The sequence below is a fragment of the Gymnogyps californianus genome, chromosome Z (assembly GCF_018139145.2).
Source record: "Gymnogyps californianus isolate 813 chromosome Z, ASM1813914v2, whole genome shotgun sequence".
NCBI lineage: Eukaryota > Metazoa > Chordata > Aves > Accipitriformes > Cathartidae > Gymnogyps > Gymnogyps californianus.
In genome coordinates this window covers 58,245,517-58,270,258 of record NC_059500.1, presented here as the reverse complement: position 1 = coordinate 58,270,258, position 24,742 = coordinate 58,245,517, and the positions used below count along the sequence as shown (strand labels likewise).

The 24,742-nt window shown below is 43.5% G+C and overlaps 1 protein-coding gene across 1 annotated transcript; it reads right to left on the bottom strand.

The window, feature by feature from the left end:
• Nucleotides 1-9,650: 9,650 nt before the first annotated feature.
• Nucleotides 9,651-16,403, bottom strand: F2RL1 (F2R like trypsin receptor 1). Its single transcript, XM_050913307.1, has 2 exons — nucleotides 16,328-16,403; nucleotides 9,651-12,171 (listed from the first exon to the last, which is right to left on the bottom strand). Exons 1-2 carry the CDS (start codon nucleotides 16,401-16,403, stop codon nucleotides 11,066-11,068), a joined length of 1,182 nt encoding a protein of 393 aa, XP_050769264.1. The 3' UTR covers nucleotides 9,651-11,065.
• Nucleotides 16,404-24,742: the final 8,339 nt, after the last annotated feature.

The window sequence follows — 24,742 nt, the reverse complement described above, 5'->3', positions numbered from 1 at the left end:
CAGTGTCTTTGGGTGCCTGAGACCAGCAGTGACTCTAGGGTTGGTATTCATACCAAACGTTGTTTAAACTTAAACCACACATGGAAGACAAAAGGATCTTGAAACAACAGGGCTGCTGACATCTCTCTTATCTAAAGCCCTGCTATCTTGATTTGAGGTGTAGGCAGTGGAAGCTGTGACCTTAGCAGCAGAGTCAGGCACTGCCATTTCTCCACTTCTGGCAGAGGTATCTCCACACCATGCTGTCCCATGTCCTAGAGCCAGGACCTTCCCTATCTGCCTGCCCATGCCCTGCCATAAGACAGTTACCAAAGTGAAGGTAGCTGTGGGAGGACTCTCTCTCCCCTCTCTCCTGCCATCTCTCCTTCTCCAGCCCCTTCTTGGCTCCTGCTGCAGAATTTAATTCTGCAGACCTCACCCTGGGCTGAGTTCTGTCGATGTTGGAGCCAGCTCCACATCCTTCAGCAGCAAACCCAAACAAAGCCATCTGCACTCTTCAGAGACATCAGACCAAACAGCACCCTGATGAACAGTTTACCAGCCGTCACTTTAGAGAGCTTCTTCATCCTCTCCATCACTGGCCCTGATAACCAAAAACTCACGTTGGTGGACTCTGGGCGTTGAGCAAGGCTCCTCGGTCTCGGCTACTCACCCAGGGTCTGGCAACAAATTGGACATTTACTGAGGATTGTCTTATTGGCTACTATTATAATATTCATGACTTTACCAATTTAATCACACGTAGTGACATGGGGAGCTTCCAGGCAACCAGCCTAACACTCACAACACAGTCTTCATAAGTTATGACAGAGCAGTTCCATAATTTCCTTTCAGCATTGCCTTTTACCATCAAATCACTCCTCACAGCAACAGCACCCTCCACCCCAGCTCACAAATAGCATCACCACAATACAGCCACCTCCAGCGTTTCCAGTGTGCTCCTGAAGTTAATGGAGAGACATAGTGATTTTGACCAAAAGCGGGCAACTTCATCTGAACGTGATACAGCACCACTTGCCTCCAACATGTCCTGAATTAGTGCTAAGGGCTCAACCTCGATATTTTTACACTGTGAACCATGTTGCTCAGTTCATCCACTCACAGGAAGCCAGACAGGTTTGCCTGACTGGGATTTGAAGATGAAATGTCAAGAGGTCATGATGTGTCAAACTGGAAGTATGCGCTAGTCCTGAGTCACTGCCAGCTAAATCCAGTGAGCACCAGAGCATGGTGTTCTCTCCCCAGCCAACACCGCTGTTTTGACTCATTGATTGCTTCTTGTGTTTTCTTCATATCCCCCCAGCTTTTGTAAATGCATGACACAGGAGGCTCTTCAGGACTTTCAGGAAACTCCCTCTACCCATTGCATCTTATTTTTTTAATTTGTGTTCTACAAGTTAATTATTTCCTTAATTTCCTCTTATTCAGTGGGTCAGCCTCTCCAAAGAAGCAGCATATCCTTTGTTTTCCCATGTTAAATTACTCCATTTTCACAAGTGCTCAGAAATATAGACACAGGCCCCATGCAAATGCGCTCTACCTGCCTGCATCCCGCAGTCCACAGGATTATGTGACAGCGCAGTCCCCATCACAGACATTCAGCCAGGGGAAACACGGACCCAGCTGCTAAACCACAGCACCAGGAGTACATATGGTCCTGAATTCAGACTCAATGCGGAGAAAGCATGAATACTGATGGTGTTCCCCGCTGCATCACATCCATGCATTACTTCCTTCCAGCAGCTGAGAGCTGGCAAGCACTATAATGGGGGGGTGAAATCAAACAAACTGCACTAAAGGTTCAATCTCAAACATGCTGAACACTCAATTCCCAGCAGTTTGCTTCTTGAAGGTGAGGCACAAAGCTGGAGTGCAGTCGCTGAACCAAATGTAGCTGTTAACTGCAACAGGGAGACATCCATTCATGTGCCGGCTCATGCTTGTTCTCAGCCAGAGCACTTGTCACTTGATGCATGCAAGGTTTGGCAATTAAAATCCTGCCAACCTTAAGAATTACTATACACTGATTTTTAGAATTGCCATAAAATACAGACAACATCCCTCTTGTCCACTCTTTCCACAGAGCCGTCTGCATTAACTGACACGTCACTGGGGCTGCAATACCCGGAGGTGACCAACTGACAGAGCTGAGAGCTGTTACTGGGGCATTTCTCTTAACTCCCAAATGCAGACTGGTTAAATGTAGGCTTTTCTTCTCCTCCCATACTTTGTTGTCTTGCTTCATTACACAAGTGCTCATTAATGCACATTACTGCATATTATTAACACCTTCAAAACAAACAAAGGAACAAGGCTTAGTCCATATGATGAGTGTGCTACCAGCAGACTGCACTGGTAAAGCACTCCAAACGCAGACATAACTTTAGCAGCAGGACTGTGCTTTACAACCAGTGTAATAATCCCATGGAGACCAGACGGAGCAAGTTTTACCAGTAAAGGTGCAGTCTCTGGGTTACAGCTACATTAGGGCTTTTGCTGACATGGCTCTGGTGATCAGAGATTGCACCGGTTCTCTCTCGTAGGCACTCTACACTGTGGCAAAATGCAATACCCAGGTGAGCATTAATCTGACACGGGTAGCACGCAGCATTCAACAGCTGGCAGCGTACGTGACAGAGAAGCAGGGTACCCGGAGAGATGGGAATGGACACATTTTAATTATCTTTGCATTTGTGAATGCAGCCTCTATATTGAAGCGTAGACACTGGAGCTTGGCTCTGACAGCATTTCACCAGAGATAATCGCAGGTAGACCTTGGTACCCTTGAGCTGGCTCTGTTCTGGTGTTTGCACCCCCTGAGCAAGCCCAGGTGGTTTATGAACTCCAGGGCAGCCATGAATCTACCTACCTCCACGTACACACAGACAGATATGCCTTTCCCCCTTTCCCTGGCCACCAAAGAGCCGGCTGGACCAGCAGGGAAACTGGTTGCAGACACACTTCAATGACTGTGAAGCCCAAGTCACACAAGCTAGCATTGGATCAGTGAGTGCTGATGGATCCAAGGGAGTTGTCACAGTGGCTCTGCACAGCACTCGATGCATCCTTCATAATCACTAGTCTTTTTTCCATAATCTGAAGCATCTCCACCTCCTTTGGCCTAGATGACAGAGAGCTGACTATGTAGTCAGCCTATTGCACTAGTCCTGCCAGCAAACAGTGCCTGGAGAATGTTTATCTGCAAGCCTACAGAAGGTTATCACTCCTGAAAAAAAACGTAGGTAACACATACTCTCCTGGCTGTTTCTGAATCAAAATGACCATGACTACTGTGTTCATGCTGAATTTAGCATTGATGCTGTATATTAACCGTGTTCAAAGTGCCCATGACAGATCAAACACATCCATAATGAAGCTCGGGTCCCAAAGGCCTGTTATGGTAGGTAGGCATTACACTGCTTGATTCCTAGGACAGCTACGCATCTAGACACATGCTACATGTCTTCAGTCATCACACCACAGTTAGTTAGACAAAATGAATGCTAACCTTGGTGGGCCCAGATGGTGTTCACTGAGGAGTTCTGAGAAAATTCAGGGACAAAACAGCTGAATTAGTAACTGTCCCGGTTTCGGCTAGGACAGAGTTAATTTTCTTCCTAGTAGCTGGTATAGTGCTGTGTTTTGGATTTAGTAGGAAAAGAATGTTGATAACACACTGATGTTTTCAGTTGTTGCTAAGTAGTGTTTATACTAAGTCAAGGATTTCTCAGCTTCTCGTGCCCAGCCAGCAAGAAGGCTGGAGGGGCACAAGAAGCTGGGAGGGGACACAGCCGGGACAGCTGACCCAAACTGGCCAAAGAGCTATTCCATACCATATGACATCATGCCCAGTATATAAACTGGGGAGAGTTAACTGGGAGGGCGGATCGTGGCTCGGGAGCTAACTGGGCATCGGTCAGCGGGTGGTGAGCAATTGCATTGTGCATTGTGCATCACTGGTGGTTTTTTTTTTTCCTTTTGTTGTTGTTTGTTTGGTTTTTTTCCCTTCCTCCCCCTCCTTTTTGTTATATTCCTTTTCATTACTATTATTATTATTGTATTTCATTATTACTATTGTTAGTATTATATTTTACTTTAGTTATTAAACTGTTCTTATCTCAACCCACGAGTTTTACTTTTTTTTTTTCCCTCTTTCCTCCTCCTCACCCCACTGGGAGGGGGAAGGGGGAAGCGGCTGTGTGGTGCTTAGTTGCTGGCTGGGGTTAAACCACGACAGTAACAAACAGAAGAGTGTTACCTCTTGCCAAAATTATACTTGAATACTGGGAGCCAATGCTGTAATCAATAATTAAAAGAAAGTTCTGAGGTGTCCAGGGAAATACGGTCCTGTGAGCCCAATATCTCTACTGAGCAATTAGTGAAGAGTCTAAGAAGGGACATCACTAAGGAACTTCTGGACCTTTCTGGGAAAAGCCACCACGGCTTTTGTAAGGAGAAGTCTGGGCTTAAGAACCTTGTGGAGTTCCTGGACAAGGCTAGATGCACGTGGCAATAAGGTGATCTAGGGGAACCAGTCTACCTGGATTTCCAGAAGGCTTTTGGCAAAATTCCTGATCAAAGGCTTTTAAAGAAAACCAGGCAGCCATGGAATAAGAAGGAAGGTCCTCTCATGGAAAAATAACTGATTACAAGAAAAGAAATGCAGGGTAGCAGAAAAATGGTCGGTTTTCACAATGCCAGTTACCCACCAGTGTGGTGCCGGACCTGTACTGTTCTGTATATTTGTAAGTGGTCTGAAGAGGGTTGAGCAGTGAGGAACAAAAGTTTGCTGGTAACACAAAGTTAGTCAAGACAGTAAGGACTTAGGCAGCCTGCAAAGAATTGCAGAAGAACCTTGTAAGACTGACTGAGCAATGAATTGGTGGATGAATTAAGTATAAATAACTGTAAAGTGAGGTACATGAGGGAAAAATATCCTAGCTTGACATACAGAACTATGGGTTGCAAAATGACTGTAACCACTCAGAAGAGAGATGTAGTTACAAGCAGCTGCATGAAAACATCAACTCAATGCTCAGGAGTGGGAAAAAAATAAAATAAAATTGAATGTTAGGGGCTATTGGGAAATTAACAGGGAGCAAAACAGAAGTCATCACTGTACCATCCATGGCTTGAATACTGCGTGTAGCTTGGTGACCGTGTATAGGAATGGGAAGGTGTCAGAGAAAGGAAACAGGATTATCACATCTTCAGTAGTGGCTGTACTGGAAGGACTGAATTGGCTAGGACTCCTCAACCTGGAAAGTAGCTGAGAGGGAATATGATACTGGCCTACAAAATTGCAAGTGGCTGGACAAGACATTTAGGGACTCATTCATATTGCCTTCTCCTTTAAGAACCAGGGGCCACCAAATGAGGATAGTGGATCCTGGTTCAAGGCAAATAAAATGAGGTTGATTTTCACAGCAAGACATCCAACAGGTGTTACTAATTAGACCAGCCAAATCAGACTTAAGGAAACTCTCATGCTGAAAATAGCTGGACATTGGGAGAGTACTGTGGGGGATATGATATGCGTCTGCATTGTTTTTAGTCCTCCCTGGGTACCTGCCTTTAACTTCTTTATGTTGCTGTTATGCATGCTCTTTGAGTTAGATTAGTGCTTCTCAGCAGCAGCTTTCCTCACAGATGCCAATGAGCTTAGCTCCCTGTGCTGGTTTTGGCTGGGATAGAGTTAATTTTCTTCATAGGAGCTAGTATGGGGCTAGGTTTTGGATTTGTGCTGAAAACAGTGTTGATAATACAAGGATGTTTTCGTTGTTGCTGAGCAGTGCCTACACAGAGTCAAGGCCTTTTCTGCTTCTCAACCCACCCCACCAGCGAGTAGGCTGGGGGTGCACAAGAAGTTGGGAGGGGACACAGCTGGGACAGCTGACCCCAACTGACCAAAGGGATATTCCATACCATATGGTGTCATGCTCAGCATATAAAGCTGGGGGTGAAGAAGAAGGAAGGGGGGATGTTTGGACTGATGGCTTTTTGTCTTCCCAAGTAACCATTACGTGTGATGGAGCCCTGCTTTCCTGGAGATGGTGGAACACCTGCCTGCCGATGGGAAGTAGTGAATGAATTCCTTGTTTTGCTTTGCTTGTGTGCACGGCTTTTGCTTTACCTATTAAACTGTCTTTATCTCAACCCACGAGTTTTCTCACTTATACTTTTCTGATTTTCTCCCCCATCCTATCGTGGGGGGAGTGAGCCACCGGCTGTGTGGGGCTTAGTTGCCAGCTGGGGTTAAACCACGACACTCCCCCAACCTTCATTTGTCTCCTTTTTTTCTGAACTTCAGAGCACTTTTCAACAGTCCCATAGCACAGTACTCACATGGCGCAAAGCAACAAACTTCCCCAGCCACATCTTTTGTGCAACTGGTATGTTGGCCAGGTGCCTTGTGCAGCAGTCCTACTATTTTTTGACACGTCCCTCAATACCTTGCTGTCTTGTTGACCTCCAAAGGCACGGGTGAGCAGATTACCCTAGCCAAGCTGTATGGACCCTTGGTCTGAGCCAGCAGAGCCATTCCTATGGTCATGGGTGGAGGCTCGCTCCCTGCTGCTTAGGAGGTTTGGCAGAGGCTTCACAGCTCCTGTGCTTCAACTTGCCTTGTAGTTATACAGTGCAAGCCAGTGTTGGTGGTGAAAGACGTAGTCTGACCCTCTCCCTTGTACTGAGCAAAGAGCTCATCCAGCAAACCAGCCAAATGCTGTTCCAAGTCAAAAGTAAACTCTCCTCCCTCCTCCTGGTTTAACTTTAATCCAGGACTGATCCAATCCACCCCAAGGTCACACATGCTTGTGACAGTACAAGGGAACAGTGTGATCAAGCAGTCGGCGTAGCGGAAAGACTAGTCTGCCTCTCTTAGCTGCAGCACATGCTTGAGCTGTTTGCGAAACCATGACACTGTGCACATAAATCACACTGACTTCCAGATCCCCGATGCTTTCATGGATGTTGCACTGATTATTTTTGTAGCATCCAAACCTTAAGTCAGCCATAGGTGGGAAGAGTTTTTTGTATCTCTTGGTGTTTGAATTGCAAAGTTGGTACTGTTCAGGAATATATTCATTGTTAGCTGATGTCCTGGTTTCAGCTGGGACAGAGTTAACTCTCTTGTTAGTAGCTGGTACAGTGCTGTGTTTTGGATTTAGTGTGAGAATAATGTTGATAACACTCTGATGTTTTAGTTGTTGCTAAGTAGCGCTTATGTTAAGCCAAGGACTCTTCAGTTTCCCATCCTCTGCCAGCAAGCAGGTGCACAAGAAGCTGGGAGGGAGCATAGCCAGGACAGCTGACCCAAACTAGCCAAAGAGGTATTCCACACTATGGAACGTCATGCCCAGTATATAAACAGGGGGGAATTGGCCTGGAAGCGCGGATCGGGCATCGATCGGTGAGCAATTGCATTGTGCATCACTTGTCTTTTCTTGGGTGGGGTTTTGGGGGTTTTTGTTGTTGTTGTTGTTGTATTCCTTTTAATTACAATTATTATTATTCTTAGTAGTGTATTTTATTTTTACTTTAGTTATTAAACTGTTCTTATCTCAGCCCACGAGTTTTACTTTTTTTCCTTTCCTCCTCCCCACCCCACAGGGAGGGGGGAGGGGGAAGCGGCTGCATGGTGCTTAGTTGCTGGCTGGGGTTAAACCACGACAGCTGAACATGACCACCTTTACACCAATCAATACTGCCTGAGGGTACAGTCCCAAAAAAGGTTAAGCAGCCAGCTCCACCCTCCTGGGCTACATGTTCTTGCCTCATCACTACCTGGCTGCGCAGGCACACAACTGTCAGTTCAAGGAACTGATTCAAATCAATTGAACAACCGGCCTGGTCCACCTGCTCTGTTAATTCGAGCAAAATAATTCATACTAAATTCAGGACGAGGATGTGCAATGCAGCTACAGGTGGCAAAAATTTCCCACAATTTGTCCTCATTTCAAGGACAAATAAAAGAACAAAGCAAAACAATTCTTATAAAGGTTCCTCCTCTTTATCTGCAGATTCGTTTAGTCTTCATTGCACTTGGGTTGCAGCAAAGAGACACACTTGCAGCATTGTATATCTAGAAGACACAAATCATAAAAGCAATTGGATGCTTGACTAAATTCTAAGTACCTGTTCTCTTCTTCCCCTCCTAACCACACAACAGTTAGATGCAGGGGAAGATGCCCCTTCCTACCCACACCCAAAGACACGAACCCAGATGATATCACTGAAACAGTGAAGGAAAAGCAAAAAGGACATCAGTAGTCTCTATTTTAAAAAGAAACTAGACTTAAAACATCTTTTCAGCTCCCAGTGAGCATAGTTTGAAGGAATAAGCTTCACTGAGATGACTGTGGGCTCCTTGAATACTATTCTCCAAAGTTTGTCACACATAGTACAACCTCCTTTTAAAATAAATCATTCTATTAATTAAAACTTTTTTCTCAAAAAGCTTTCAACAACACTGCAACAGTGTCTAACTCTTATGCGTGTCATTGGCAGACCTCCACTGCTGCTGCCGGTAGGAGATGAAAGATTCTTCCTTGCAACCTGCTTCGTCAATCCACAGATGAAGGAAGCTAGAAGGGAGAAGTGGTCAAGAGGATCAGCACTCCCCTTCACACGAGCTGCAGTGGAGTGGTCTGATTGCTTGTTTGACAGTCCCCAAGTCTGATCCCATCAATGACGGGAAAGGAAGAACAAAGAGTGAGAGTATAGACACAAGCATTATCTGGTGTGCTTCTGATTAAATAACGACAAGAAATAAATCTTGTCCCCCAAAAGCCTGGCTATATTAAGCATATTATTTTTCAGCCATTTAATAGTCATCCATGAATCATGAGCGCTTTGTTGTATTATATAGACACACAGAGACAATTCATCATCTTTACAACACATAACCCTTGGACTCCCGGCAGAACACAGGTAGTGCTATAATCACATGAACTGGATGCCCTTCCTCCATGTTATTCACTACCGTATACAGAGCAGGAAGCACCCTGGGCTGTTCAGCAAGATAAAGGACGTTCTCATATTCTGTTTATGACACACAGGCTAAGGGAAGAGTTCAGATGGCAGTTTGTGAAAACGGTGCAACCCCCTTCTTCCCAAATCCTCCCAGTGAACTATGGCCTTACATACAGTTATTTTCCAGTAAGGATGCTGCATTACACCTTCAGTTCAGTAATAAATAAGCAATTATTTCCCTGCATTTTTGTCAGGAAACGGGAAGAGCAAACTGTTAATGCCTGAGAAGCATTTGTGTTCCATGTCATCTAAAGAGCTGTAAATTGTCTGCTCCTCAATGAGACATTTGTTAATGTAAGTTGCTGTTTTAGCTTGGACCTCTGAAATAGCACCACAAAACATCCTACTTTCACGCTAAGCCCCTGCTAAGAGTTAGTAGACAAGACTGCAGCAGATAAAAGGAGAGATAAAGCTGAATTAATCCTTGAGATGAGAGATCAAACACATTAAACAAACCTTTTAGTCTTTATTATGTATGGGGAAAAAACCCTTGTTACCAAAGTAGGGGGAGAATGTGGAAGCCAAATAACAAGACAAGGGAAGGAACAGACTAGCACACAGAAAAAAATAATTTATTATATAAATACTTACAGCCTTTAAGCTGTACAAGACTGCTCAAATTCTTGCTACAGTTCAATCTACCCCCTTCTTTACTCTCCATATTTGAAATGGTAAATATTTCCTATCTATATACCATCTGTCTCAGAGTACTTTTTGGACTGAGGGCTTTTCCATTTGCTTGTGTTTGTAGGGACCCAGCTATGCCTAAGTCTCAGACAGGTCACCTGGATGTGAGTTCAATGTACAACTTGGTGAAACATATCAGGACTGCAAGATTTGAAAAAAATGCCTTTAAATCCTACCACGAAACATACACCCATCAGCTTTTCAGATTAAAAGTAAATGTGATTCCATATTCCTGAGTGGCCACAAATATTCTGGGTGAGGGAAGAGGACTTAAGATATTTCAGAAATCCACTGAGGCTGAAGTTTGTTATCTTGTTAATGTGTTTGTTTATTATTCCCCCCCAGTTCTGAACCATTTGGTTTTAGTTATCTGCTAATAAGATAAGGGAACAGTTTCACTCTAATGAAATGCGTCATTAGGTAAATTTTACTTAACCCATTTAGACATTACAGCTACAGTTGTCAGACTTCTAATTCACTGTTAGGAATAGTATCTTTGTTACCTGAAGCCAGGCAAGCTGAACTACTCAGCATTTTGAAGAGCATGTAAAAACATAAAAGAAAGCACCCAACTCAAATGTGTTATTAAAAACAAAAAAAAAATCTTATTTAGAGATCTTAAAAAATACAAGGCACATTATATAAAAATCAAATAGCTATTCATCAAAACTTTGTTAAATATCCCCATTTAAGATCATGTACTGGCAAGCATTAAGTAACGGTGTATAATCTCAACTAACATTTTATCTCAGTGCTAGCTGATAACAAGTTCAGCTTGTCAACTCAATAGCATAACCTTACAGGCTTCTGCCGTGTTAGTACTTACAGCATGATAACTTGGAAAACAATATAAAATTACATTATACTAAAGATAATAAGCAGTCTACACCAAGACAGTGAAATGGATTCTCCCTTCCTTCTCTCTACGGTTTCAAATAATGTTCAGTGTACACAATCTGTTCAGCTGTTTAATACATTACAGTTAAAGCCAAACAAAACAGATTTCTCTATTAAATATACTAGCAACACTACATAACTTTCCAGTCACATTTTGCTTTTTAACAACTTCAATATTGAACAAAAATGTCTTCAACCACAACTCACTTCCAAGTGAGCAGCATTTTTGCAGAGCATCTGAAATGTCATGATTTTTTTCCAGTCTACTGGGAAGATTTATCTGCTTACCATTTCTACACAGGGTAAGCAGCTGCCAGTTCCGAAATCCAGGCTTCAATGTAATTAAAAAGCAGAGATGTTTCTTCAGACTCTCTTGTACACAATAACTCTCTTGTCACTTACATCCTTTCAGCAGTAGTAATAAAAGTTCACTTTTCTAGGATTAAACTTAGTAGGTTGATTTAGTGGTCCCATTTGAGTTTGAAGAATAAGAATTTGATTTCTTGGGGTATCTGCTTGATGAGAGAGACACTTGCATCCTCCGTGTAGTTCGCACACTTCGGCAAAGAAGAGCATTTTTAAGGTTGTCTCTGAAGTCTTTTGAAATATAGTAATAGATGAATGGATCAATACAACTGTTCAAAGTAGAAAGACACAGTGCAGTTATGTACGACACATACAGATAGCTCTGGCTGTAGGTTTTGAGGAGCCAATAGTGCACAACAAGCAGCACATTGCTAGGTGTAAAACAGATGAGATACATGGAAAGGACAGCGATAATGAGTTTGATAGCTCTTTTTCGTTTCTTCCCAGTGCTTACATCTGAGATGGAAGCATTCAGAGTCTTAATCATTAGTATGTAAGCAACAGCAGTGAGGAGAGCTGGGATTAAGAAGAGTCCAATTGCAAGTGAGAGGAAATAATTGAACATATCATGAGCCAAAACATTTTCAGGCAACACATCATGGCAGGTGGTGATGTTAAGATTTGAAATATATGCTGTCTGATTAACAAGGTATAATGGAATGGTGCCCAAAAGAATCAGTATCCAGATAGCAAGGGAGATGCCCAAGGCAATTTCAGATTTCTTTCTTGAATGCACTATGGGGTTCACTACAACCCAATACCGTTGCACACTGAGACATGTCATAAAGAGAACGGAACAGTACATATTTCCATAGAAAAATCCAACAAGTACTTTGCAGAGACCTTCACCGAATAGCCAATTATTGCCATTTACATGGTATGCAATCTTCAGCGGGAACCAGACAACAAAAAGAAGGTCTGCCAATGCCAAGTTAACCATATAAATCACAGCCGGATGTTTCTTCTTTGTTCGGAAAAAAAAGACCCAGAGGGCCATGGCATTGCTTGGCAAACCAATGATAAAGACAATGATATAGACAATGGGAAGAAAAACTGTAGTCAGCTTTCCTGTGAGGGCTTTTGCTGCAAATTCATCCACTTCATATAACTCTTCAGAGGCATTATTTGTAGTTGGAACTTTCCGGCCAGCGAAACTTCTTCCTTTTGAACTGCTTGTTCCACTACTCTCTAAAATTAAAAAAATCAGAAGTTGCCGTTACTGAAGTACAGACTTTTTGTCCTTTTCAAAAATAAACTAGACATCATGATTTACTCTGAAGAATTAAAGAGGGCCTCATCAACAGAAAAATTAAGACTGGTTTTCAAACAGCTGACAATTTTTCTTCCCTTAAGTTTATTATCCAAAAGACAACCTATGTCCCTATTCAAGGATTGTACCAGCAACCAAAACGCTTTTCCACGTCACCAGTGATATTAAAAATACCTTGTTAAAATGGCTGTCAGGTGCTCCTACGATCTGAACAGTTACAATAGAAACTGCTTCAAGTACCCCAGTGCACCATTATCCTTTCACATGGCAGTGCCAGATTGCCCAAGTGCTGGGACTCATAAAACTTTGCAGCAGGCTAATGTAACTGCAGTAGAAGTTTCCTCAGTTTAGATGGCCTGAAAATCAGGTATGCAGTAAAAAAGAGCATGCTCCCCTCAGAGGAGCTAGAACTGAAACTCAGAATGTAATGCCAAAAGCTATGCACAAGTGATCTCTATGGAAAGAAAAATGCATGTTACACTGTATCTGAATTGAAACTCAAACAGACTAACCTTGTGCATGAAGATGCAAGAGGGCTAGTCATCTGGGATCTCCTTCCAATTCAAGGGCAAGACAGTCAGACAATCTCTGTAGTTTCTACTCAAAGTGCTAGGTGGTAGAGCTGACAGCTATGGCTTCTATTATTCACAGCTCAGGTTAGGGACCTGGGACTTCTGTATTATACAAATAAACTTTGCAGTCTTTAACAGTATTGCTGACATAATCATGTGGCTTGAAGATCTGAGAGCAGGATTTGTATAATTCTGCCCTGTTGTAATTATCCCACATATAGGCCAAAATGACTGTTTGGCATTTGAATTAATTTTCTTTAGGACTGTTGTTTTGTTGGTATAATTTAGACTTCAGTCTTCATGCAGTCTACTGCAAAGATTTGTCCGTGTCATTGTACTGGCAAAAAGTTTTCTTTCACCTCAGTTTTCCAGTGAAGCCTGCCTGTGCCTGGAGCTTGTCAAACACTTAAGTGGAGCTAGGGTAACTTAATTCAAAACTCTAAAGAGCACCAATATATTCTGTATTTCTGTACACCTCTTTAGGAGGTCACACATTCTAGACAGGACACTAATGCTGTACATCAGACTTCTGCAGTAACAACTTGAACAGCTATGTAAAGTTGTGCTACTTTTGAGAATCTACACTGAAAAACACACATACTTGTGTATTTACATATTTCTTGTGTGAGAATTCTTTTCTTATACTTTGAAATGTAAGATGTAAGCATTTTTCATTCTGGAACTGTATCAAAACTACTTATTGAATGACAAAGGGGCCATCCTTCAACACTGTTCACAGCTTATTGTACACAAACCTGCTTGCTCAAGAAGACTCTCCTTTATACCCCAGTTGGGGTTTTTTGTGGCTAAAATAATCCACAAATATTGATAGAAACTGAGATAAGGTTAAAAATAATTCTCCCACAGATAGCCAAGTTCCATGTCAATACAGTTTAGCTTGGCGGCTATCTGACTTTTTGGAACAGTGTGAGTTCATGGACAGTATCTGCTTGTGCAGTTTAACCTGTTAGTGTGAGAGGGCTGTGTTGGGTCTGGAGGGGTTCTGAACTGAGCCATCTGAAGGCTGGCGTGCAAGACAGAGCAGTCAGGAATGGCTGGCTTGCCCATGCGATTTTTAAGTTCCTGCGGCATTTGAAGAGGCAGAGCAAAGCTCGAAGTGATAGCTCTCTTGTGAATAACACCAGCTTGAACATAGCCTATATAGATACCAGATAATGTAAGTGATAATTAGCTAAGCAATGCCTCTTTTCTCAGGCTTATAGCTTAGCTGAGAAAGATGCTGGAGATGCTTGGAAGCAGACCCTTTATTCTAAGCTGACAGCAGTTCTCACAGTACTGTAATAAAGCACAGTGTACAGTGCTATGTTAAGCACCTGTCCATCAGTAAGTAGCTGATATTATCAAAGTGCAGTCATGTATTCCATTCCAAAGACTTAAATTATTGTAGAAAACTGGAAGAGCAAATACTACCACTTCATTCTTATTAATGTTTAGTGATCAGATATAAAGGAATGTTTTGCAATTGATGTTCATAGGTTGGGTTGGGGAAAAAAAAAAAATTCTCACCAAAAAGCCCTAAAGTGTTAGTGTGACACATTAGAGTAAGAGCTATAATAAAGTGGATTGACGGACACATGAACCACACACAGGACTTAGTATTGCAAGAGTGGCAGAATAGAGGCAAAGGTTTGTTTTATTCTATTTTTGAAGACATAGTCAAGCTAAATGGGTGATTTCAGAGACCAAGTCTTGCGTTTATGCTGACTTTAAGTAGTTCCAGCCTCAAAAGTTCTGATTGCAGACACTGGGCAGCTTTTGTTAGCCCAGCTGGCACCCATATAGGGAGACAGTTCAGTGTCCTGTTTGTCTTTGCAGTTAACACTCCCTCACCGAGCAACCAATCCTTTGTTAGGCATGTGCATTTTTTACATCCTTTTCTTACTCTTTCTGCACTTGCAGTTTTCCATAACAATTGAGTTATTTTCCAAGCCGAGTTTCACCCTGCCTGACTCACATACAGAGAATGCAGTTGACTTGCTAATCTGCCCACGGGAAAAGCTTCCTTGGCATCAGGGGAAAAACGTACTCTCCTCCCACAACAAAAGACTGTTTCAACACCTTTGCCATTTGTCCAGAAGATATAACCCACTGCATACCAAACAAAGGATTATGCCTACCCTGCAGACACAAAAGTGACAGCAGCACAGAGTATCCAAATTAACTAGCTTAGGTCATGGTAGTAATACCTACAGAGGACTACGGTTAAGGTTACCCTGGTTCTTGGATCTGCAGCCCAGATTCACCACAACCCCATAACGGCATTAGCCTGTTTGAAAACAGCCACAATAAGCCCCCGGCTTACAGTGCATCTCCCTTGGTTGGGATGGGATCACACTTGCAGCTCATTTCACCTCCCTGCTCCAGAAGATCAAGCACCCAGCTAAAACTTTTAAGCGTACTACTTTGCCGTCACCCCAAGATGATTCCAAATTCCTCCGCTGAGGTCAGACAACTAGGCTATTAAGAACCAGTTTAATTTCAGAAACTCCACTCTTAACAACAAAATTTGCAGCTATCTAGTATCTATTTGTTGAGAAAACAGGACCTACCATAAGCTTGGCTACAATATTTACACAATCTTTACTCATATGCTTTTATTATGTAAATAAGCCCAGGATGAACAAATACAGAAGTACACAGTGCAAAGGCATGCGTAGTATGGCAGTGGGGTTTACTATAAAAGGTAGTGAAACATGAACCTTAAGGCAGTGAAATATTAATATGAATGACTGTTTTTTCCCCCCAAACAGCACTTATGTTCAATAAGCAATAATATAAACCAATAAAGATAAGAATTAGGACAAAAAAAAAAATCCTAGCTTTTCAGAGTTGGGGAAAAAAGCGAGAACACGGTCTTTAAGGTTTTTTATGTTTATATGCAGCTTTTAGGCAGGTTGCTAGCCGAGAACCAGATTAGGTACAGCACCGATGCGGATGAAGCCAGGCCACACGTGCCCGGCAGCTCCCGCGGACGGCCCGCGCAGGACCTGCGGTCCCGCAGCCCTCCCCGCCGGCTCCGTGCACCCCGGAAGTCCAAAGGGGGCTGGAAGGCGAGCCCGGCTGCTTGCCCGTCGAGCTGCTTTCCCCCACCTGGCGGGGAGGCCGGCCGGCAGCGCCCTCCCCGCGGGTCCCGGCAGCTCTACAGCCACCGGCCCCAGTTTTCCGAACCCGTTCGACTCCGCGGGAACCTCGCCCAGTCCGCTCCGGGCTCCCCGCACCCCAGCCGGGGGCCCGAAACCTGCTCTTCGGCGCGGTTCAGCCCCGCCGCCCCCGCGCCTCGCCCGCCGAGAGCCCAGCCGTGCCTCCCGCACCGCTCCCCGCCTGCGGCGCCACCGCCCGCAGCCCAACCCGCAGCCGGGGGGCGCCGAGCAGCCAACGCGACACCCGCGGAGCCCTGGGAGGACCCGGCCGTCCCCAGCTGATCCCAGCCGAGCCGGCGGCTCTAGCACCCGTCGGCGGTAGCTCGCACTCCTCCTCTCACCTGCGGGAGTGGCGGCTCCCAGCAGCGCACAGAGCAGCAGTAGCAGTAGCAGGCACAGCCCGTGGCGCCCAGCCATCCTCCCGCTGCGCCCCGGCCACCACTGCCTCTCCTGCACGCCCGACCAGTTTCACCTGATACCTGACCTAGGAGGGGGCGGAGGGCGCGGTCTAGCCGGTACCAGCCTGGCGGCGGGCGGAGCCGGACTAGGCCACATCCCCCACCCCCGAAGGGCTGTGAGGGCTGCCCTTAAAATGGCGGGGTGAGCCTCGCCGGTGGGCCCCGTGCGTTCGCCTCAAAATGGCGGGGTTCCCCCTCCCGCCCCGGTGGAAGGGTACTTGGTCTCACGCCTCGCCTCACGCCCTGTGTTCCCGCTGCGTGGCTGCTGGGGCTGATCAGGCGCCGCGGGTCTCGGCCCTCCCTCTCTCCGTCTTAAGCTGGCCCTCCGGCGGTTACCCGGCCCTAAGGCCGCCGGTGGGATCGCGGCCGCTGGGCGGGGGCGGCTGTTGGCCGCGGCAGGTGCTCTCTTACCAGCTTGTAGCCGAGTAAAGCCGAGGCATCGTGTTTGAGCAGCCACGTATTTGGAGGTGATCGTGGTTCACGCCGAGCCGCTGCTGGAGCGGAGCAGGGTAGTTTTGGGACACGCGGCCTGGGGCCGGGGGCAAGCTGGGGACGAAGAGGGCTGGAGGGGCTGTTTTCGTGGGACAGCATTACTCCTGCTGACGCGCAATGTGTTGCTTTGTGTGTGCCAGGTTTCTTACTCTTCTTCATTACGTTGTCATATGACAGACGGGCAGGAAAATGTGTAATGGCTGCTTAACCCGAATGCATTTGTGGTACTGCGCTGGTGTGACCCAGGGTAAGAAAGGGGTGTTTTCACTTGTCAGCCTTGCTTAAACTTGGGGTACACCAACTTCCTTTTGGTTTTGCAAATAGGGATTGCAAGAACAAACTTAAGCACAATGCCATGCTTGCAGCGTTTTCCATTTATCCACACAAATATGAATTTAAGAAATGTTTTTAGGTTTGTAAAGTCAAGCACGCAACTTACCAAATTCCAAAATTGAAACTACATGTTCAGCCCTGGTTCACACCTCTAGACTAGTTCTCCAGTTACATCAGTAATGCTCCCTCTGCCTCAGTCTGCAAAATGCTTGCTGTTCAGTTGGTGATAAAATTGTTGGGTTTTTTTTCCTTTTTTGAATGAATATGTTATGAATATACTTTGTTCTATGTTGTTCTGAAGAGAAAATTGTTCTTTTGGGGGGCTTTCTGTGATGGCAGTGAAATATGGCTGTGAGTTGAGGAGGTCTGCATTGTTGCCATTTTACAGATGGAAAATAGAGTACAGAGAGATGAAGGTAAATGCACTTGGAAGTTTTGGGTGTCTGAGTCGACATCAAGGGCCTCTCTTTTTTTAAGTCTTTATTATAAGTTACTCCATACTCAGAGCACGGTTCCTGTTCGTCATCCAGCCAGCTAAGACTGTTTACAGATTTCTCATCTTAGTCTCAGCCTCCTTGCTAAGCACTGGGAAAGTCATAGCCCATCCCTCCAGACTCCCTCCCTGTCTCTTTCTGTCTCACTTGCAGTGCTGTTTTGTTTACTTTACCATTACAAACTGCTTCATGGGTACTTCATCTTGTGCTCCTAATCACCTTGTCCAGTGAGTTGTAGTCTTCTCACCTGGCTTTTTATCTAATCTCCCTTTCAAATAGGCATGTACATATGTGCTGGCTACCAATCTCTACAGTGTTTTCCCTCTCAGATCTCTAGTACTAAGGAGTGGTCAGTCCTTCTCTCATGCGGTTCTGCTGTAGTCAGTACTCTCCTGCCAGCACCCAGTCCCAGTTTTCACTGTTTGTTTTCCTTTATTTATTTCATCCAGTCTGTCTTTTTGTCCCTTTTACATTCAAAGCAGCCTGCTCCTTCCCTCTTTTGCTTGGATCCAGCAACAGTGGAAGGGACTGAGAATGCAAGGGAAAAGGACTCGGTGCTGTCACTAAACAAAATCTGCTCTAGCCTGTCCTGTGACAGGTCAGAGCTGCAACTGGAGAAGTCCTGTGCCTGTGTAGAAGCAAGTGTCACTGCAGGTGCGTCTTCTGGAAATGCAGCTCTGGACTTAGCCTCTGAGTGTAAGGAAACCATATTAACAGAGGTTTATAATTTGGCTAGGTTTTCATAGGGATGTCAGAAACATGTAATTGATATGAAGATCATCGCCCTTCAAAATCTTACAAACAATTCATTAGATTCCCAAGCAATTAAAAATGAGGCTTATAATAGGGGGTGTCAGGCAACTTTGATATCAGAGAACTCTATCAACATGCCTTATAGGAGAGACCTTATTGCAGCCTTTTAGTACTTAAAGGGGGCTTGTGAGAAAGGTGGGGAGAGACTTTTTACGAGGGCCTGTAGTGACAGGACAAGTGACAGGACCCTCTTAAATTAAAAAAGGGTAGATTTAGATAAGCTATAAGGAGGAAATTCTTTACTATGAGGGTGGTAAGACACTGGAACAGGTTGCCCAGAGAAGTTGTGGATGCCCCATCACTGGAAGTATTCAAGGTCGGGTTAGATGGGGATTTGAGCAACCTGGTCTAGTGGAAGGTGTCCCTGCCCATGGAATGGGGTTGGACTAGATGATCTTTAAAGGTCCCCTCCGACACAAACCACTCTATGATTCTATAACAAACTAATGATCTTTGGTACTTGTAAGCAGTAGTTCCTGGTGCTGTGTCTGTGCCTTGCTAACAAGGCTTTTGTTCTGGTTTTGTTCTGTTTACTTTTATTGGGCAGTTGGTGTTCCTAGCTAACATCTTCAGCAGGGATATTTGTTATGAAGATTCCCCATTTATAGTCTACAAATGAGTTCTGCCTCATGACTTAAAAAATATTTAATAGAAACTAGAAATGGTCTTGCCCTTGTTCAAATCAGTGGGACCTCTGTACAGATCAGTGTCAGGCCTTTGCAATTTTTAGTTGCCTTTATTGAAGACAACTGATTTGTCAAACCTATTTACAGTTCTAGTGTGCCATTTATCAAACAGTTGGAAAGAAAAGGTAACAATTTGTAAATAAACACAAAACAATTAGGTTCTTGGTCACACTTGTTTATCATTGGAAAATAATTGCAATCAATACAACTGCCACAAGAAGAATAAGTATATGACTATAGATGGTTATTAAACCTCAATTCTCCATTACAAATTGGTAGTTTCTTGGTTTTTCTGCTATACAATTTTTTCTGCTACATATACACACACATATATATATGTGTGTGTATATATATACTGCTATATTATACTATAATGAGTTGGGAAGAATCATCTTGCATGTTTATACAGTGGCTTGAAGGAAGCTTTGACCTTGCACGTCATTGGTTATTGGCTTTTGAAGCATACCCAAAACTGACAAAAAGGTAAGTGAGCATCAGCTCATAATTCCCTGCTCTAGCAATGTTTATCTGGGGCGTGTTATCAGGAAAGTCTTGTGCACCTTTGGGCAAAGGCCATCCTTGGAAATGTGCTCTCCCTTGCACTTTGAGTAATAGTGGGTGCGGTGCTATTAACACAGTTTAGTGCAGAGGCTCCAAAGGGGACCTTCCAGGGTATACCCCTTAGATCTTGATTCATTTTTAACAGCATAATCATGTGATGTAATCATGAAGATGTGTGACTGTCAGAGATACTCAGTACCCCTTTATGAAATGAGAAATGGATGTGGTTTCATTGCAAGGCACTTGTCAGTGTTTGTGCAGTTTGTGCTAGGATAAATGGGTGGGAGCATTTTCAATATACAGAGCTTGTCTTGTGTGCTTCATGTCTCCCTGGGAATTTCTGAATTCAGATGGCGAATTTGTTTTCCGTGTCTTATTGTAATTATATTATTGTAATCATACCACATGTCTGCTGGGGAGGAAGGTAAGGGATGACTGTTTGTGCCATATGTCTTACACAAATACATGGATTTATTTTTAAGATGCAAGAAGAGCTTGCTTTCGGAAGGGAGAGGAAATAAAAAATCTCCTAACTTTAAAAATCAACATGTCTGGTAGGGATGGCTTAAGCACTTAAAATATCGTTCAAACAATGCAGTTAGTGCAAGAGTTCAAGGAGGGAGGGTGAAGTTTGGTTCAAATGAAACTGTGAATAATTTCATTTTAAAAACTAATTTAGTTTTTGATTCAGAAGAAGCTGATGCATCATCTCTTGGTGCTTTAGCCTGTCCTCGGGGTAGCCACTTGGCATCTTGGAAACTAGGGGAGTACCTGGGTACTAAGTTACTGCAAGGCTCTGCTTTCGCAGTGCAAGACCAGGTGTATAATAAGCCTTTTTGATAACTCATTTCAACACAATGAAGCCCTCTGTCCTTTCTCCTTGTGTTTCTCATTCATTAAAGCCCCTGTGCCATCTTAAGCAGTCTCTCTTGCTTGTTTTCCTGAGCCTTTGAACAGGTCTCTGTATTTCCTACTCAGTTCTTGTTGGCCTTGCTGGCAGGCTTGTTAGGTACTACATAATGGTTGTCACTAAAGTCCTTGATGCTCTATGTGTGTCCAGCAAGGATCCTAGGAAATGAGGGGTTACAGGCAGCAGCTGTATATTGTTCTGTTTCTCTGGTAGCAAAGATTCATTTTATTTCACTGTGTATTTAAGAAGTCATTTCCATTCCCTCTTTTACCCCATCTACCCCAAGATTGTTGCAGTTTTTGGAAATTCTGGCCATGGCAAATATGTGCTTTATGAGCATGTCGTGCTGATGTGCTATTGTGTTGTGCTTTATGAGCATGTCGTGCTGATGTGCTATTGTGTTGTTACTACTTGGGGTGCCAGTGTGGGTAGCATATTAATTCATGGCATTTTGGGGTCACTGTGTTGGGGGAAGGGATAGGTAGTATGGGTTGTTTAAGGTGGTCCCTTAATGGTTATTGGGTGTCATCCTGATTTTTCTGAACTTTAGTCAGCAGTGTCCTGTGTTTGTTCCTGATGTTTGATCTTTAACTCTTGCTGTATTTTCACTTTGCACAAAAGCAAGGAGATCCAGGGCTTGAGGTGGAGGCATGACAAAGAGAAGTGGCAAAAGGTCTAGAACAAAATGTTAGGTATGCCCAGTGCCTGGGGGTAGAAACACAGGTGGCCCAAACCTGACTTCACACTGACATGGAAGTACAGCTGTGACTCGTGTTCACCATGACCTTGCAGTAATAGAGGACATGCAAATTTAACAAAAGGGCTTGGGCTAAGCAGGATATAAAGCAGCGCTTCTGCACTGGTCTTGACAGTTGCTTAACCTGTGGTACATCTGTCTTCAAGTGTGCCTACAGCTACATGAAAAAAAGCATGTTAAGGTGCCAAAATCAAGCAATTGAAAATTAGGAAATGCTATAATTTGGACTTCTTGTGCAATCTTAATTCAGTGTGCTTGTGCATATGCATTTTGAAAGGGGTTTAGTTATGACATCATATCCAATCTTTCCGTGGTGCACTGCATGGAGTGTGCTCATGAATAAACAGCTAATCTCGTACTTACACCTCTAGTTACATGTATAGGTATACTCAAGATACCACCATTAGCTAGTACTGACTTCTTATCCTGCTGCTGTTGTAAACTGGGGAAGTACTCTCTCTGCATAGATAGGAATGCAGAGAAAGGGATGTGCAGATTGCTTGCCACTCCTCAGTGCAACCACTAGTTTAGGCTGAGTTTGTATCTGTCTGATGTACATAGCACCATTCTCTTACCTGTGCTGAGGAAATGAAACAATGGATCATTATTAAGCTAGGATAAAAATATGTAATAGGTCAACAAAATGAAACATTGTTTTGTGTTGGCATGTTTGTTAGAGTGGGTGTTACTGTGTCCTTTGTAATAGCCAGCTAGTCTCCAGAGCTAACCACCTGCAAGCAGACAATGATCGATGGGAGCTTGCATCAACACATGGAGCTTAAAATAAGGTCAATATTACAACAATGGAAGCAAGATTATTAAAGAGCTGTATGCTTAGATATGCAACCTATTTGCAGTAGAAATATAGTGGGGAAGGTTGTGGTGGAAAATTAATCACAGTATTAGTTGTGATGAACTGGGTAAGGATTTCCCACATCTTTCTCTTTCAGAATGCTGTTGGTCCATCTCACATAGGAAGTTTATTGATGGCTTATCACGGAGATAACTCAGTTTGTATTGATGCTATGGGACTATCCAAACACCAAATTACTTTTAGGAATGGATCTTTATTAGGTAATCATTAAAAGTGATAACTGAAAATGTTGAAAGCATTCTGAAACATCTTAAAAGCCCATAACATTTCTCAGATAATTTCTACTCTCTATATTCCTTTTGGTAATATAATTAAACCATCCTAGTTCCAAGGAATGATTTAACTTAAATTTTACAACAAAACCTTTCTGATGCCAGGAAAAGGTTGCAAAGTCTGAGCATAGTGAACTGTTAGTCCTAGCCAGTGAGAAGAGATAAACTGGTTTTCCTTCTGGGGATTAATTAAATTAATATTGGGATACATTGACCAAACTGAGGAAGGATTTCTTTTTCCTTTTTTTCCTTCCATTTCAGTTGAGCTACTGTTTGTATGTACTGGTTTGTAAAACTGTTTTGAAGGGAGTTGAAAGTTATTTTCAGTATGGGTCTATTACAATTCTTGTTTAGTGTTTCTACATCTGCACTGGAAGGAACATAGGGTGGAGTGTATAAAATAACAATTCCTCTTAAGGTAATCTGAATCATTACAGTGAATCACAAACGCAATGGAAGTCAACAGTATTGTATTGCAGCGAAGAGGGTTGTTGTCTGTAATGTATGCAAAGAAGTCCTTCCTTCATTCAGCACCCGTAAGTTATTTGTTGGAGGATATTTTTAGCTCTTCCGTAAAGAAGACTGGACAAAGTCCAGAAAAGACGTGAACAGTTGGAACAATCTGGAGAATGTCTGGAGCAATTAATTTTGTTTGGTCTGAAGAAGATCGTGGAGAGACGTGATGACATACTCAAAGTATGTCCAGTGCTGCAGCGTGTTTTCCATGTTCACTGAGTAGGCTGAAATGTTAGCAAAGTTAGATATTAGGAAAAAGCTTCTAACAATTGGCACTAGTTTTACTGAGCTCTCACTTTCTAGGGAGTCTGTAGGACCTCCATCACTGGCAGTTTTAAAGCAGTTTAGACAAACAGAAATTATGTAGGTATGCGTAGTTCATCTTGGCAGGAGAAGTAGGTTATGCCTTGAGTAACTCTTCCAGCCTAGCTGTTGGTGACTCTACAACAATGTTCATAGCAGAATAAAAACCGAGTCCTTTATTACACTGACCTCAGTGGTCTTACTCTTGTTTGGGATCTGAATACAATAAGATTTGACATGGTGCTCTATGTTGTGAGTCAGCCTCAGTGGTTTTGCACTTGTGTACCTCTGTTCAAAAACAAATGCTACTGAAATGCTATCTTGGCCCTGTCTTATCTGATTCTAGCTAGGAAGAGTTCAGATCCTTAGGTCATGCTCATCATCACTGAGCAATCATGACTCCAGCAACAGCAAGGTCTCCTGCTGAGATCCATCGTGTTTTTGCCTCTGGGGAGGGGAGCTTGTTCAAGCTCCTCTGCATTCTTGCTTCCCCATCATACAGATGACAGCAGTTTTCCAACCAAATGAAGGACCAGGAGCCCAGAGGGACAAGCATCCAGGTGGGGCACTGAGGGAGGAGAACACCAGCTAGGTTTCAGGGTGACAGTAGACCTCTGGGAAACCGCATGGATTTGTACCCATTTTGAAGAGCTAGACAACAGGTGCGAAAAAATGCCAATCACAAACCACAGAGTTTGGTGGACACCGGGGAGAACTGTGCTTTGTGAGTCTGAGATAAAGAGCATGAAGAGAGTGACATTGAACCACACACCTGATCACCTTCAAAGAGCAGCATCGAGATGCGGTCTCAGAGACTTGGGAGCTGACTAAATCATAGCCAGATTTTGGAAAATGGGGAGACACAACCCAAAATCTGGGTAGAGGGCCATGGGCAGTCAGTGCTGCCAGACATTTCAGTAGTCCTCTGACAAGAAAGAGCTTTATAAGAAATTAATCCTGTGTACAAAATAGATGCAATTATAGTCATGTGTGACAATGTTTTTCCCCAGAGAGACAGGCAGTATATTATGGGGGGGGGTTTAACTACTGAAAAAAAAATTTGTTTTAGTGTTTGTTTATTTTACTCCTGCATTTAAAACACAAAAATGTCTAAAAAAGAAAGTGGTTATTAGGGCACTTAAGGGATACGATAACCTCTCCCCTCTCTTTCTGCGCAGTAAGATTAAATGCATCAATAATTTTTCAGTTAAGCAATGCAGTTCCAAAACAATCTCTAAGGATTGGTCCTTTTGCCTGTGTTGAACTACTCCAGGTTGGGAGAACACC

Bases quoted from the DNA above. Each gene is read 5' to 3' on its own strand.
- F2RL1 (XM_050913307.1), bottom strand. From the start codon at position 16,403: ATGGCTGGGCGCCACGGGCTGTGCCTGCTACTGCTACTGCTGCTCTGT. The intron at 12,172-16,327 runs GTGAGAGGAGGA...TTTTAATTTTAG, and splicing joins GGGAGCCGCCACTCCCGCAG to AGAGTAGTGGAACAAGCAGT.